The sequence below is a fragment of the Tachyglossus aculeatus genome, chromosome 12 (assembly GCF_015852505.1).
Source record: "Tachyglossus aculeatus isolate mTacAcu1 chromosome 12, mTacAcu1.pri, whole genome shotgun sequence".
Lineage (NCBI taxonomy): Eukaryota > Metazoa > Chordata > Mammalia > Monotremata > Tachyglossidae > Tachyglossus > Tachyglossus aculeatus.
The window spans coordinates 12,371,221-12,386,536 of record NC_052077.1 but is presented as its reverse complement, the minus strand read 5'-3'; the positions used below and the strand labels follow the sequence as shown (position 1 = coordinate 12,386,536).

General features: G+C 43.5%; 1 protein-coding gene across 1 annotated transcript in view; it reads right to left on the bottom strand.

Moving 5' to 3' along the window:
• Positions 1-12,330: 12,330 nt before the first annotated feature.
• CCSER1 (coiled-coil serine rich protein 1) overlaps positions 12,331-15,316 on the bottom strand; it is a 430,751-nt gene continuing 427,765 nt past the window's right edge. The window contains exon 11 of the mRNA XM_038755278.1: positions 12,331-12,431. Coding sequence (XP_038611206.1) covers positions 12,346-12,431 — 86 coding nt within the window. The 3' untranslated portion in view covers positions 12,331-12,345. The remainder of the gene's footprint in view (positions 12,432-15,316) is intronic.

Below are 15,316 nucleotides of genomic sequence, written 5' to 3'. Positions count from 1 at the left end.
TGTGCCTCAGACATCAGATGTTCATCAGACAGGATTATGTCTACTCTTTTGTGATCACCCAAGCACTTAGCAAAAGACTCTGCATAGAACAAGCTCTCAATGGCCTGTGATCCCAGTTTTATGTTCTAACATGAACAGCATAGAAGAGCTTCTCAGAGATCATGTCTACCTGAAACATATCAAGATGGTGGGTGTCGCTAGGACATACCACTGAAATTTGCTTTCTGAAGATGACTCAGGTTGGAAAACCATTTACATCAAAGTGAGGAATTCATCATCAAACAGAAGGTTAAGTTTTATGGGAAGGAAACATCGTGGGTCTTTTTTTAGTTACAGAGAGTGGAAGACTGCTTTCTTCCAGAAACCAAAATAGCTAAAAAAAATGTTTTCCTCAACCTAGGAAGCTAGGGATGATGGCAGCATTTTATATCTGCATATATTTAGAGAAGCAGCTTGGGGCCGTGGAAAGAGCCCAGGCTTTGGAGTCAGAGGTCATGGGTTCAAATCCCAGCTCCATCAGTTGTCAGCTGTGTGACTTTGGGCAAGTCACTTAACTTCTCTGTGCCTCAGTTACCTCATCCATAAAATGGGGACTAAGATTGTGAGCCCTATGTGGGACAACCTGATCACCTTGTATTCCCCTAGTGCTTAGAACAGTGCTTTGCACATAGTAAGTGCTTAACAAATACCATTATTATTATTATATCTAGCATTTTGGAACCACATGGACCACCAGACATGTTCTCTACACTTTTAGGATCTTATACGAAGCAACACAGCCTAGGAGAAGCAATGTGGTACAGTGGATAGAGCACTGGCCTGGGAATCAGGAGGACCTGGGTTCTAATCCTGCTTCTGCCACTTGTCCACTGTGTGACCATTGACAAGTCACTTAGCTATCTGTGCTTCAGTTAACTAATCGGTAAAATGGGGATTAAGCCTGTGAACCTCATGTTGGACATGGACTCTATTCATCTGATGATCTTATATAATAATAATGATAATAACGATGGTATTTGTTAAGTGCTTACTAGGTGTGAAGCACTGTTCTAAGCACCGGGGGGATACATGGTGATAAGGTTGTCCCACAGGGGGGGCTCACAGTCTTAATCCCCATTTTACAGATGAGGTAACTGAGGCCCAGAGAAGTGAAGTGACTTGCCCAAAGTAACACAGCTGACAAGTGATGGAGCCAGGATTTGAACCCATGATCTCTGACTCCAAACTCCAGGCTCTTTCCACTGAGCCATGCTGCTTATATCCACCAGAACACTTAGTACAGTGCCTGGCACATAATACGGACTTAACAAATACCTTTAAAAAAGTACCATAGAGTTCTTACAACCCCTTTTCTTAACCCCTACTACAATCACAATCATTCAACTGAATCAGCTCATAGAACATTGGAAAATACTTTATAAATTCATTCGATCCTGACCTAAATCCAGCTAATGTCCTAGGTGAGGCGGAAATTATTTACCATAGAAATATTCAGCTTTGAAATGATTTTATTGATGGCGAGATGATGGCAGTGTGTGCTGATGGTACAGTGTCACGCGCTTAGCACAGTGCTCTGTACACAATAAGTGCTCAATAAATACGATTGAATGAATGATGGGGCTGGTTAACACTATCATGTAACTGAGCAGGCCTGTAAAGATTGTCTGTTGCTACACTGTTTCATTTGATACCCTCAATGCCTGGCTCCCTCTTTGTTTCTCCCCATGATATGACAAACTTCTTACAGCTTCTGCTGGAAGATAGTTGCCCATTTTCTGATTGCTGCATGCCAGATGTAGCCTGTTATATGATTATTATTTCTGGAGTATTTATTAAATGCTACGTGTCAAGCAACATTCCAAGTGCTGGGTTAGATATCTGTAAAATAGGTCAGACATAGCCCCTGTCCCACGTGGGATTCACAATCTAAATATGAGGGAGAACAGGCATTGAATCCCCTTTTTAACCGATAAGGAAACAGAGGCACAGGGAAGGTAAGTGACTTACCTGAGGTCACACAGCTAGCAGCGGCCAGGCGGGAATTAGAACCCAGATCCTCTAAATCCCAGGTCCATGCTCTTTTTGCTAGGCCATGCTATTCCTCAGTCTGTCTTCTGTGACTCTCCCGCTGTCCAGTGCTATGCCATAGCCTTTAAAATTTTAGTTTATTGTGTCTTTAAACTGTGTCTTCTTCCCTAATCCTTTGGTCTGCCACCTGTTCCTTATATAACCAACAACACATACCAAAGGTGATGAGAAGAGTTAGCAGGTAGCAGGCACAGCCTGTAGCTGGGGAACAGGAGGTCTCTGGGAGATTTGCAGAGAAGCAGCGTGGCTTAGTGGAAAGACCACAGTCTTGGGAGTCAGAGGTCATGGGTTCGAATCCTGACTCCATCACTTGCCAGCTGTGTGACTTCGGGCAAGTCACTTAACTTCTCTGTGCCCCAGTCACCTCATCTGTAAAATGGGGATTGAGTGTGAGCCCCACGTGGGACAAACTGATCACTTTGTAACCTCCCCAGCGCTTAGAACAGTGCTTTGCACATAGTAAGTGCTTAACAAATACCATTATTATTTCAGTCCAAAAATATGAAAGAGACTTTAGAAAGTTGGGTCAACGATCAACTATAACAGCTACTGAGTCTAGCAGAATAGGTCCAATAATATGAACAATTAGTAGCCAGTTTATCAAAAGGGCAGTAGGACCTGGCTGTGAGAAGCCATGTAGACTAATAACCTTAATAATAATATAGACTGAAACTAGAAGGAAAAACTGACCTGGTAGAACACAACCTATACAAGAAAAACTTTATTCTCGTGATTATTCCGTCTTCCTTTTTCAAGAAATATAATTTAAAAGGTTTTCTACAAGAATCAGTCTTTATTAGGAAAACAAGCGCCACAGTAATAGCCCTACGTAACAAGAATCTAAATCAAATTAGATTCAGTGGGTTTCTGGTATGGTCAACTTCACAAAATCTCATTATGATCTCACAAACAGAAATTCTAATGCTGTACAAATTCATGTTTCAAAATGTTTTCCATTCAAAATCTTGATATATTCCATGTGATATTGCTTTCCATGAGTAGGTATTGTTGGTTTCAAATAGTCTTCACGTGATTTGATAGGATAGAAACAATTCTTGGACAATCTTCTGTGATTCCCACAGAAATCGTGGTGTCAAACACTTAGTACAGGATTTCCTTCCTCGTAACTTTGAAGCGGGAATAGCAGCCAACCCAGTGGGATCTGAGTAGAGAAGAAGATGTATTTGAGCAACTTCTCATCAATTCTGAACTAATACTTCCTGTTTAAAAGCTCTAATACGAAAAGGATTTTGAGAACATTTTCTGGATCAACAGTTGCAGGGGTGGGAGAGAGGGACTGAGGTGGGGGGGTCCATTTCAACAACTTCCCCCAGCACAAGACATCTTACTGGAGTTTCCGATTAGATGCACGTGTTTAATCCATTCAATGAGAAGAGGCCAAAGGGCCACCAGATCCATAAGGCCAAAAAATCAGGTATATCTTGTCTCACGTTCACCTTTCTGTCCAGCTCCCAGCCGTTGGCTTGGAATTCAGTTCTGAGTTCCAGGAAACAAATAAACACAAAACTAGCACCAAATTACAGGGAAGGGGAAGAAAGGTGAAAAATAGAATGCAGAGTTTATGACAGAACAAGATAATGGAGGAGAAGATGATTAAAAGTGCGTTTTTCAGCATGACCTACATTCAACAGGAAAACATTTGAAAACTACTAGGGACTATTAGAGCACTCTGTATAACTGCAACACCCTGCCACTGATGACTATTCAACTATCACCCTGCATTATTGCATTATTATTCTGTTTAATTCTATCAACACTGTCAGACCTCGGTTTTGCTGACACAACACTAACCCGGTTCACCTCCCACCTCTGTTATCGGCTGTGGCTTAGTTTCATTTACTGCCTTTTAGACTGTGAACCCACTGTTGGGTAGGGACCATCTCTATATGTTGCCAACTTGTACTTCCCAAGAGCATAGTACAGTGCTCTGCACACAGTAAGCACTCAATAAATACGATTGAATGAACGAATGAATGCCTTCTCTTCTACCTGTTTTCCCGAAATATGGGTATCCCACAAGGCTTTGTCCTGGGCCTCCTTCACCTTCTCACTCTACCCTTTCTCTCTCGGAGAGCTAACTTCTGTGTAATGACCTCCAATCATACCTCTCCAACCCCAACCTGTCAACGAAGCTTCAGTTCCACATCTCTTCCACCAGAATATCTCTTCCCAAATCTTTTCACCCTCTCAACTTCTTCACCATGTTAATGCCACCAATGTCCCTGTCCCAAAAGGTCTTAACTTTAGAGTCCTTGAATCTTCACTGTCTTTCAACTCTCACACTCAATTTACTGCTAAATCCTGCTGGCTCTTCCTATATAGGATCATAGGGATGATACTTTTCCTCTTCACCCAAACTGCTACAACCCTAAGCCATGTTAGTCTGTGGCTAGACTACTGTATCAACCTCTCACTGGTCTCCCTGTCTCCAGCCTCTGTCCCCTCCATGCTACACAGCACTCTGATGCACTTTAAGCTCAATTGGCTTGCCATTTCCTTCACCATAAAGCATCCATGGTTCCCATCCGTACATCTGGCCTAGTGGAAAGAGCACTGGCCTGGGAATTAGAGGACTTGGATTCTTATCCCACCTTGGACAAGTCACTTAATGTCACTGTGCCTCAGTTCCCTCATCTGCAAAAATGAAGATTCAATACCTGTTCTCCTTAATAATAATAATGGCATTTATTAAGCACTTACTACTTAGACTCTGGGACCTGATTAGCTAGTATCTACCCCAGTGCTTAGAACAGTGCTTGGCATATAGTTAGCACTTACCAAATACCACAATTATCATTACCCGCTCCCTTCTCCGGCTACCTCCCAGCTCTCTTTGTGTCTAACCAATAGATGGGTTGATCAATCAATCATATTTATTGAATGCTTACTGTGTGCTGAGCACTGTGCCAAATGCTTGGGAGAGTCCAACATAGAGTTGGTAAACACTTTCCCTACCCAGTCTAGAGGGAGAAACAGGCATTAATTTAAATAAATAAATTAAGAATATGTACATAAGTGCTGTGGGGCTGAGAGAGGGGTGAGTAAAGGGTGTAAATTCAATTGCAAGGGTGATGGAGAAAGGAATGGCAGAAGAGGAAATAAGGACTTAGGGCTTAGGGAAAGGAGGACTTAGTCTCATAAGCGAGCCCTTGAACTGTACGCCTGCCTCGTTATCCTCCTGTTTCTAATCCCATCGTTCATGTTGTTCTCTCAGCCCAGAACTTCCTCTCCCTCAGTTAAATTGCCAAACTACAGTTTTCCCCGAATTCAAGACTTTCTGAAAATCCAACCTCCTCCCCCTAACATATTTGTTCATTGATACTCTTCAGAAGCATTTGTACCTATAAGTGAAAACAATTAAGCCATCTTATATGCTGATAACATGATTTCTAAATAACCCTGTCTGCCCTGTTGTCCCCAGATACTGTGTAAGGTCCATGCTGGCAGAGAACATGTCTCAATATTTGGTGTACATTCTGAAGGGCCTAGTGGGTACTGAATAAATACTGTTACTACTATCAATCAATTGTATTTATTGAGCACTTACTGTGTGCAGAACACTGTACTAAGCGCTTTGGAAGTGCAAGTTGGCAACATATAGAGACAGTCCCTACCCAACAGTGGGATCGATGGCATTTATTAAGTGCTTACTATGTGCGAAACACTGTTCTAAGCACTGGGGAGGTTACAAGGAGATCAGGTTGTCCCACAGGGGGCTCACAGTCTTAATCCCCATTTTTACAGATGAGGGAACTGAGGCCCAGAGAAGTTAAGTGACTTGCCCAAAGTCACACAGCCAACAAGTGGCAGAGCTGGGATATGAATCCATGACCCCTGACTCCCAAGCCTGGGCTCTTTCCACTGAGCCACACTGCTTCTCTACTACTACTACTACTATTACTATTACTACTACTACTACTACTACTACTACTGCCGCTAACACTAGTGCTACTACTAGTTCTACTTCTACTCCTCTTACCCTGTCACTGCTACTCTATTTTACCCAAATACATTGCTACTGTTACTCCTTCAACTATTACCCTGCCACTTCTGTTCTATTAACCAACCACTATTACTTTGATCAACAATTACCCTACCATTAATATTCTGCTTAACTCTCTTACCCTGACATTTTCTATGATGTCTATCTCTATATACCCCCACCGATGGAAATGACTCAATGTTTCACATGTTTCTGATAAATGGAGCATTTACATTTCCTTGATAATTAACTTTAGTTTCATCATTACATTTTAATTGACACTCATAAGAATTGAATCACATTGTAGTTTATAAATTTCCATAGGATTTTAAAATGGGCTAGTCCTGACTTTCAGTACTGATTCTTAATCTGTGGTCAGCAACAAGAAAAATGGAATTTCACTGGTGATGTAGGGCATCAGTGTTGGATGCCAGATTGTTCCGGGCCTGGAATAAGTGTATACACTGGGACAATGATGTTCCAGTTTTTCAGATAAAACTCTTGGTGCAGGGAAAGATAAAAAGCAGACAACAGAGAGGGAAAATTCTTTGGGGAGTTTACTGGAAAGTTAAGCAATGGCTCAAATCACTTTGGCTGGATCTAAGCCAGTTCAAAGTTCCTGAATCAGCTACAGTATAAGTCTTTGGACCTGGAAACACATGAAAATGTGGGCAGGAAGACGGGGTAGCCCTGGTGCTGTACTCATAATTGAAGGCACATCCTATAGCAATGCCATGGGAGAGGAATAAATATCCCTGCTTATGATGCCAGCATTAAATAAGTCCCTCATAAGATGGGCCCTGACATGTAACTGATTTGATTAGAATCTCAAGAAGCAGTTAGCTCATCGATAAGGGCTATGGGGCAGATTTGAGGCCTGGGGGCATGGCTTGACTTGGGCTGGAAAAGGTGCCCGGGTTTCTGGGCTGTGTCTGGTTCCCCTCCCTCTGCTAATACTCTCTGGTGGTCAGGGTGGACAGTGGTTGAGGGGTAGGAGGGCAGAGCCTTGTGCTCTGTCCCAATAGCTCAGCCGGGCAGGGTTCATTTCCCATTCCCAGGGCAGTGCTCGCAGGGCCTAGGGCCAGGGCTTAGCACGTTGAAGTAAACTCAGCCCTGAAGTTGACAAATCCCTCGACCACTGGCCCTGACTGCTAGAGCAGCCTCAGGAAGTCACTGGACAGACAGACCTTGCCCCAGTCTCATCCATCTCTCTACAACCCAGAATGTGGAGTCCTAAATTCCTGAAGTTCCTTGGCTGTTATGAGGAGAGATGGCATTTGGGAGCCTCTTACCTTCCTTCATTCATTCATTCAATCAATCATATTTATTGAGCGCTTACTGTGTGCAAAGGACTTGGGAGAGTACAATATCACAATAAGCAGACACATTCCTGCCAACAGTGAGCTCATTCCTCTAGACTGCAACCTCCTTGTGGGCAGGGAATGTGTCTAAGTTAGTATTCTCTCAAGCATTCAGTACAGTTCTCTACACACAGTGAGCACTCAGTACATACCCTGCTCCACCTCCTGCTCCCAGGACACTTTCCTCACGAACTTTGGAGAGGGAGTGGTGAGAGGTTCTTAGAGTGAGGAAATGATCTTTCCAGTAACAATTGCGGTATTTGTTAAGAGCTTACTAGGTATCAGGCACTGTACTAAGTGCTGGAGTAGATTTAAGGTAATTGAGTTGGAGGCAGTCCCTGTCCCACATAGGGCTCTCAGTCTTAATCCCCATTTTCTGGATGAGGGAACTGAGGCCCAGAGAAATGAAGAGACTTGGCCAAGGACACACAGCAGACAAGTGGTGGAGTCGGAATAAGAACCCACGTCCTTCAGACTGCCAGGCCCGTCATCTACCCACTAAGCCACGCTGCTTCTCTACCCTTCTATTCAGTGATGGCAGCAAGTGGCTGGGGGGAAGCCAGAGGAAGAAAGGTTCAACGTGGAGACTACCAGCAGGGCTGGCCTTGGAGAACACATCTTTACCCATCTCTCTCTTTCCTAGCCACAAGGGTCTTCCTGAGAATTAGCTTCAGGAAACAAGAGCGGAGCCAAGGAAACTAAGGCCTTCTGTGAACCCTGTTGCTCACTCCATCTGTATGTTCAGTTTCTCTCCAGATAATTTCCTTTGGCGACCAACAGCTGAGGAGCCGGAAGGAGAGGCCTGGATAAGACTGAAACTATTCAAGAGTCTGATAGATGCTGGAAAAACTACTGAACTCTATAAAATTACCTGTGGTTCTAAGGAAAATGGGCATTGAACTAAGAAAGTGTTGTCTACTGACTAGATCCTTTGCTCTTCATTGTACACTCAATAATCAGCAGACATGACTCTTCTGAATTTGGGTCTAATGTCGGGCCTAACATCCTGGCAAATTGCAATCCTAGTTCAGAAGACTCACAATAATCATAATCTTCATGTACAGTTCTGCCGTGGCCTTAATTGCACATGCACTGGGGTGTATTCCAGAGAGACACGGCATCTCGGTTGTTGTGCTTTCATTATTAGCACATCAAATTATTAAAAGTACGGAATGTTCAGAAATTAATTTCACGGCACCAAACTAATTGTTCAAAAATGGGACAGTTGATCGTAAGGAAATGGCTTTTACAATGGGGAGCTCTCACTACCTCTCCTTAAAATGTCCTTCTCGAAAATATCAACAGGCTCGGGAACCAAAGAAGCAATGTGCAGCAAAACATTTCCCGGAAGTTGACTTGACTTAAATGCAGACATGCACAAAGGAAAGAGGAAGGAAAAGCAGAGACACTATTATGGTACAAACAATGAGATTTTTCCCCTAGGTAGCTTAGCAGAAATGTATAAATCACTTTTGCACATGAAATTTAGAAAATTTGAGATTCTAGTACAAAGGAATTGATTCTCTGAAAGACCATCCATGTGTAATTGTTTTGTGAATTACTCTATCCTTCAGCGAAGACCACTCAAGGCCCTGTTTTACAGCTCTGCTGTTCTGTACATTACACCTGGTTTTACGACTCTTTCAGGACTCTTTTACACTCAGTATTACAATCAATAGTATAACAATGCCGAAAATGCAGATACAAAATGGCTTCAAGATGATATTTCTTAAAAATAACCCTCCATTTTTTTTACCTGTACCACTTTATTCAGGAGTTTGATTTGTTGGCTTTTAAAAAAGATTTCTCCCAGAAAATACTCGTGTTTAATAGTCTCTTAAAATGTCTAGTTAAAAACAGATTTCTTAAATAGATTGTTTTAAAAAAGTATAATAATTCCAAAGTCCATTGTTCCGGGAAAATAAAAGGATGAAGTATATAGGAGCAAATCAAAAACCATTATTTGTGATAGGCAATGCTGTTGTATCCTGCGAACAAATGATGGATTATTCTTTCATGCTAATGTATTTACAAATTTGAAAGATATCTGTCACATTCAATACTACTAGGACAAATCCAGGTGGTTTTCATACTGAACAATCACTATTGAGCCCTTCTTCTTAACCTCAGCCTCACTTAACCTCACTGTCTTGCAGAAAATGCGAATTTGAAGAATAGAATTTTATGAATGGTACTGGTTAAGCACTTACTATGTGACAGGCACTGTTCTAAGTGCTGGGGTGGATAAAAGCTGATTAGGTTGGACACAGTCCTTGTCCCACATGGGGCTCACAGTCTTAGTCCCCACTTTACAGATGAGGAAACAGAGGCACAGAGAAAGGAAGAGACTTGCGCAAGGTCCCATAGCAGACAAGTGGTGGAGCCAGGATTGGAACTCAGGTCCTTCTGATGCCCAGGTCCATGCTCTATCCACTGGCCATGCTGCTTCACACTGTGTCCTTTTCCATGTTGATCATAAATTAGACTAGAATTTTCATACCAATAACTAGAGGATTGATCTGTTGATCACGTGTCCACTGGGGTTGGCTGAGCAATGCTGAACTGACTGCATTACGAACACTGGCAAAGAAAGAATTTGCAATACATCTTTCCTTCGTTCACTTAGATAAAACCAAAGATGAACCTAGAGCATAGTACACAAACTACCTGATGTCTGGAGAGCAAACGCTCTCCTAAAATGAACTACAATCAGAATCGAAGCTTATCGCAGCCTAAGGTAATCCAGCAGGTTTCCCCAGACCCACAGTTCCCGGGCCTCTCTGCAAAATTTGGATTCTAACAGAGTGCTAATTGCTAAGGGAGTCCTAGGCATGCTATCTGCTATCTCCATTTGGTTTTATCCCCCCCCGGCTGGGGTACTCTGATGTATTCCAGCCACAGTGAAGATAAGCGGATCATACAGTCGGGTTGATGGAAGCAATTTGTATGAGATGCACTGGCTCCGAATCAAGTTAGCAAAGTTTACTGATATCTAAGCATGCTGTAGCATTTCTCCTGGCTCTGCTGGGATGAAGCCTTACCTAAGAAAGAGGCATCTTCCTCCAGATTTATGAATGTATTTCACGTCAATTCCTCTAAAGGGCATTGTAGTGATTTGGGACAATGTGCTTCCTACCCCATAGCAGTCAAATAGATGTCCTCTGTCCCTAGGTAGCTCCTCCCTAGAGCTGGTTTCTGACTCCAGATTGCTATTTCAATGGACAGGGCGTCACTATCTCAAATGCAATTTTAGTTTTCTAAAAGACCAGAGAAAATACACATCACGTAAGATGACGTGTTCTTGCTCCTCTGATCTATGTGGCCTCGAAGGTTTAGAGATGTGCCTATTGAATGCTAGAAGAGTTGGGATATCAGCAAGAGAGGCTGTGAGAAGCAGTGAGGCCTAGTGGATACAGCCCGAACCTGGGAGTTAGAGGGCTTGGGTTCTAAAGCCGGCTCTGCTGCTTGCCTGCTGTGTGATCTCAGACAAGTCACTTAACTTCTCTGTGCCTCGGTTTCCTCGACTGCAAAAAATAGGGATTCAATACCTGTTCTCCCTCCTACTTGACTGTGAGCCCTCTGTGGAACAGGGTCTGTATCTGACCCAATTAACTCGTATCTACCCCAGAGCTTAGAAAAGTGCTTGACACAGAGTAAGCATTTAACAAATTCCATGTAAAAAAAAGTCCTCTCAGCACTTCCTCTCTGCTCCGCTCGATCTTCTGAGATGTGGAACGTCATGGCATCGTGAGTCACAGGGCATTATGACCGAGCCATACTTTGTGACATGACAACCAACTGCAGTAAAACGTGTTTGGTCGGAGTCTTAGAACAACATCAGTAAAAAAGCCCCAAAAGGAAGATTTGGGGTGGTTCAAAGCTGCCAATAACAATTCATGTAGCAAATTACTCAGTTTGAAACCCTCAGGAACCGGTGTAAACTGGACATTTAAGGGGCAAATAATAGTCTTTCCCCTTTAAGACAGGCACGACTGTACACACTGGGGAGACAGGCGAGCGTCTTTGTTCGAATAATCATAACAGCAAAATTGAGGTCTCCGAGACCCATCCTTTTCCCTTTCTCCTTTTATTAACTATGTGATTAAGGTTGTTTACTATTCTGTCATCTATTCATTCCCCACATCTACTTCCACAGGAACATCATTAAGCAAACACCGCGCTATCTGATATTATCCTCCGAAATGTCGATATATGTCAGTGAATGATGGAGGCAAAAGATCAGAAAATTGGGCATATTATGGACTGGGTAAACAGGAGAGGTGGTCCTATTTATTCCATAAGTCATCCCATCAGTGAGGCGGTTCGATCTAATTAAATGACCACTCTTGTCCGTCCTCCCACCCTCCTCCCAAATGGAAAAGAAAAGAAGCTCAAAGCCAATGTAAACAACGGGTCCAAACAAAGAAGTGGCATAAGGCTGTATGAGAAACCTGTGCCCACATCGCCTTCCCTCCTGCTCTGCTTCAGGAAGGGAAAAGACCCCGTTACCCATCTTGCTGGCCTTGAGTCTGTAGCTCAGTGGTGTGTAAACTGGGATAGAGAAAAACGTTCTTCCTGCTGTACATGTGCAAAGAGATGGGCCCCCTGGGGGGCTGGCCCAGTCTGCCCTTGAAGGTGGAGTAATGGCGGGCCCGGAGGGGCTGTTCCTGCCCTGTCTCTGGGGGTCCAGAAGGTCCTGCGGTCTTGGCTACTTGCTGGTCGAAGTGCTGGATGCCGTCGGGCAGGGATTTCTGGGCGACAGCCAGGGTAAGGGCTTCGCTGCCTCTTGGGGGCTGGATGACGTCCACACCTTCCTTTTCCTTCCGTAGACTACTTAGGCATGGGCTCGATAACTGGCTTTCGTAGAGGCCGGTGGGGTCTGCCGGGGCGAGTCTAAAATGGTCCTCGGAGGGAATAGGCACCGACTTTCTGTCCCTTGTGCTGAGATTTTGGCTCACAGTTCTGTTTCGATGCGTAGCCTGTGGCAAGGGAGCGAAGAAAGACGTTAGAAGCGGAACCGCTCGGGGCACAGCTCCCAGGGTGTCCAGAGGCCCCCGAGAGTCCGCAGCGATGCGGCAGCTACAGTGGTGCCCGTTGGCTCATCAGGGTTACCATATCAATAGAACAATGAAAACATGCATGGTCAGAACTGTTTATTTTGCTATCGTTAGTTGATCCGGTATATCGGCTCCGGACCCCCAGATTGTCGGTTTCTTTGCAGAATTTACACCATCCCAATAAGTCGTCAATATCCCAGGATGAGGCTGCTGAGTTACACACACTGCTTCCATTTTTAGGTGTATAAATACCATGATTTTTGACATCCTGGGGTAACCTAAAAATGAAAAATGAAAAAAATGACCTGCTTCATTGTCATTGGATGGCCTAAATCTGCCCCTTAAAGAGCATTTCAGAAACCTGTGCAATTAGACGCCTGCAGTCCTGCAGGCAGACTCCCAGCATGGCTCTCCAGCACTCGGGCCTAGCGGGAAAAGACAAGAAAGTTCCTGATCCCTCCTGCTCTCAGCAGAAGTAAGAAAACCAGGCCATTGTGACCAGGGCAATCTGGATGGTAGCCCAGGTCCAAAACCCTACAACCACTACAACACCTGCTTCCATCTAAAAAAAGCTTGGCAGGGCTGGAGTGGTAAGTGTTATGGCAGCTCAGTGGAAAGAGCCCAGGCTTTGGAGTCCAAGGTCATGGGTTCAAATCCGGGCTCTGCCAACTCTCAGCTGTGTGATGAGCCCTGTGGTTTTATTTTTCTTCCCCCTTCTAGACTGTGAGCCCACTGTTGGGTAGGGACTGTCTCTATATGTTGCCAACTTGTACTTCCCAAGTGCTTAGTACAGTGCTCTGCACACAGTAAGCGCTCAATAAATACGATCGATTGATTGATTGATTTGGGCAAGTCACTTCACTTCTCTGGGCCTCAGTTACCTCATCTGTAAAACAGGGATTAAAACTGTGAGCCCTGCCTGGGACAATGTGATCACCTTGTAACCTGCCCAGCGCTTAGAACAGTGCTTTGCACACAGCAGGCGCTTAACAAACACGATTATTATTATTATTATTATTATTATTATTTACTAAATACTTTGTACCAAGCACTTTGCTAAAAGCTGGGGTAGATACAAGATGATCGGACTGGAGACAGTCAGTTAGGCAATCACATTTATTGAACTTCCCAAGCTCTTAGTACAGTGCTCTGCACACAGTAAGTGTTCAATAAATACAATTGATGATGATGATGATGATGATTGAATGCTTACTGTGGGCAGAGTTTGGGAGAATACAATATAATGGACACATTTTCTGCCCATAATGAGCTTACAGTTTAATACTACTACTAATACTAATGATGGATCTTGTTAAGTGCTTACTATGTGCCAGGCACTGTTCTAAGCACTGGGGTAGATACAGGCTAATCAGGTTGGACTTGGTTCCTGTCCCCCATAGGGCTGCTCACAGTCTTCATCCCCATTTTACAGATGAGGGAACTGAGGCATAGAGAAGTTAAGTGACTTGCCCAAGGTCACACAGCAGACAAGTGGCTGAGGTGGGATTAGAACTCATGACCTTCTTACTCCCAGGCCCATGCTCTACCCACTAGGCAATGGAGACAGTCTGGTGTGAGCTGAAAGATAATAATAATAATTATAATGATAATTGTGGCATTTGTTAAGTGTTTACTGTGTACCAGGCACCGTACTAAGCTCTGGGGTGGATACAAGCAAATCTGGTTGGGCACAGACCCTGTCCGACATGGGGCTTACAGTCTTAATTCCCATTTTACAGATGAGGGAACTGAGGCATAGAAAAGTGAAGTGACTTGCCCAAGGTCACACAGCAGACAAGTGGTGGAGCCGGGATTAGACATGTGTATGCTCCAGAAAGGGTGGGAGGGACCCACTGCCTTAACCTCTGGCCCTTTTGGGAATTAGTATCTTTTGGGGAAACTCAGGACAAAAGCCTGGGCTGAGGAATCGGAAGACCTGCGTTCTCATCTCTTATCTCTGTTGCTTTAGATAAGATCTCAATCAATCAATCAATCAATCAATCGTATTTATTGAGCGCTTACTATGTGCAGAGCACTGTACTAAGCGCTTGGGAAGTACAAATTGGCATCACATAGAGACAGTCCCTACCCAACAGTGGGCTCACAGTCTAAAAGGGGGAGACAGAGAACAGAACCAAACATACCAACAAAATAAAATAAGTAGGATAGAAATGTACAAGTAAAATAAATAAATAAATAAATAAATAGAGTAATAAATATGTACAACCATATATACATATATACAGGTGCTGTGGGGAAACTCTTTGCTTGCCCTGCCTTCCAAAAATAAAGACAATCGGAAAAGCTTTATCTTCGGGGGTCAAGGGCATTCGTTATTATAACACATTTTTCAAATGGGAAATTTTGTCCTTTATGGGCAGGGGTCACATTTACTGGCTCCAGAGTACTGTACTCTCCTAAGCGCTTAGTGCAGTGCTCTGCACATGGTAATCACTCCATAAATACCACTGATTGATTAATTGATGGAAACATGCTGAGAATTCATTTTAATACTGAATTTCTGAAAAGACAAAGAAAGCTAATGGCCTTAATATCTACGGTTTGACCCACGTGGGGCATATTACAAAATGGCATCAGACCCTGATTATTAATAATAATAATTATGGTATTTGTTAAGTGCTTACTATGTGCCAAGCACTGAGCACTGTTCTAAGCCTTAATGGAGACTTTTTCGCAGAAATGGTGAAAGGACTTTGCTCCTGGACCTGAGGTCAAATCATTCAATTGTATTTACTGAGCTCTTCGGGGGCTCACAATACAAAGAGTTGAGGACCACCCAGAGAGGA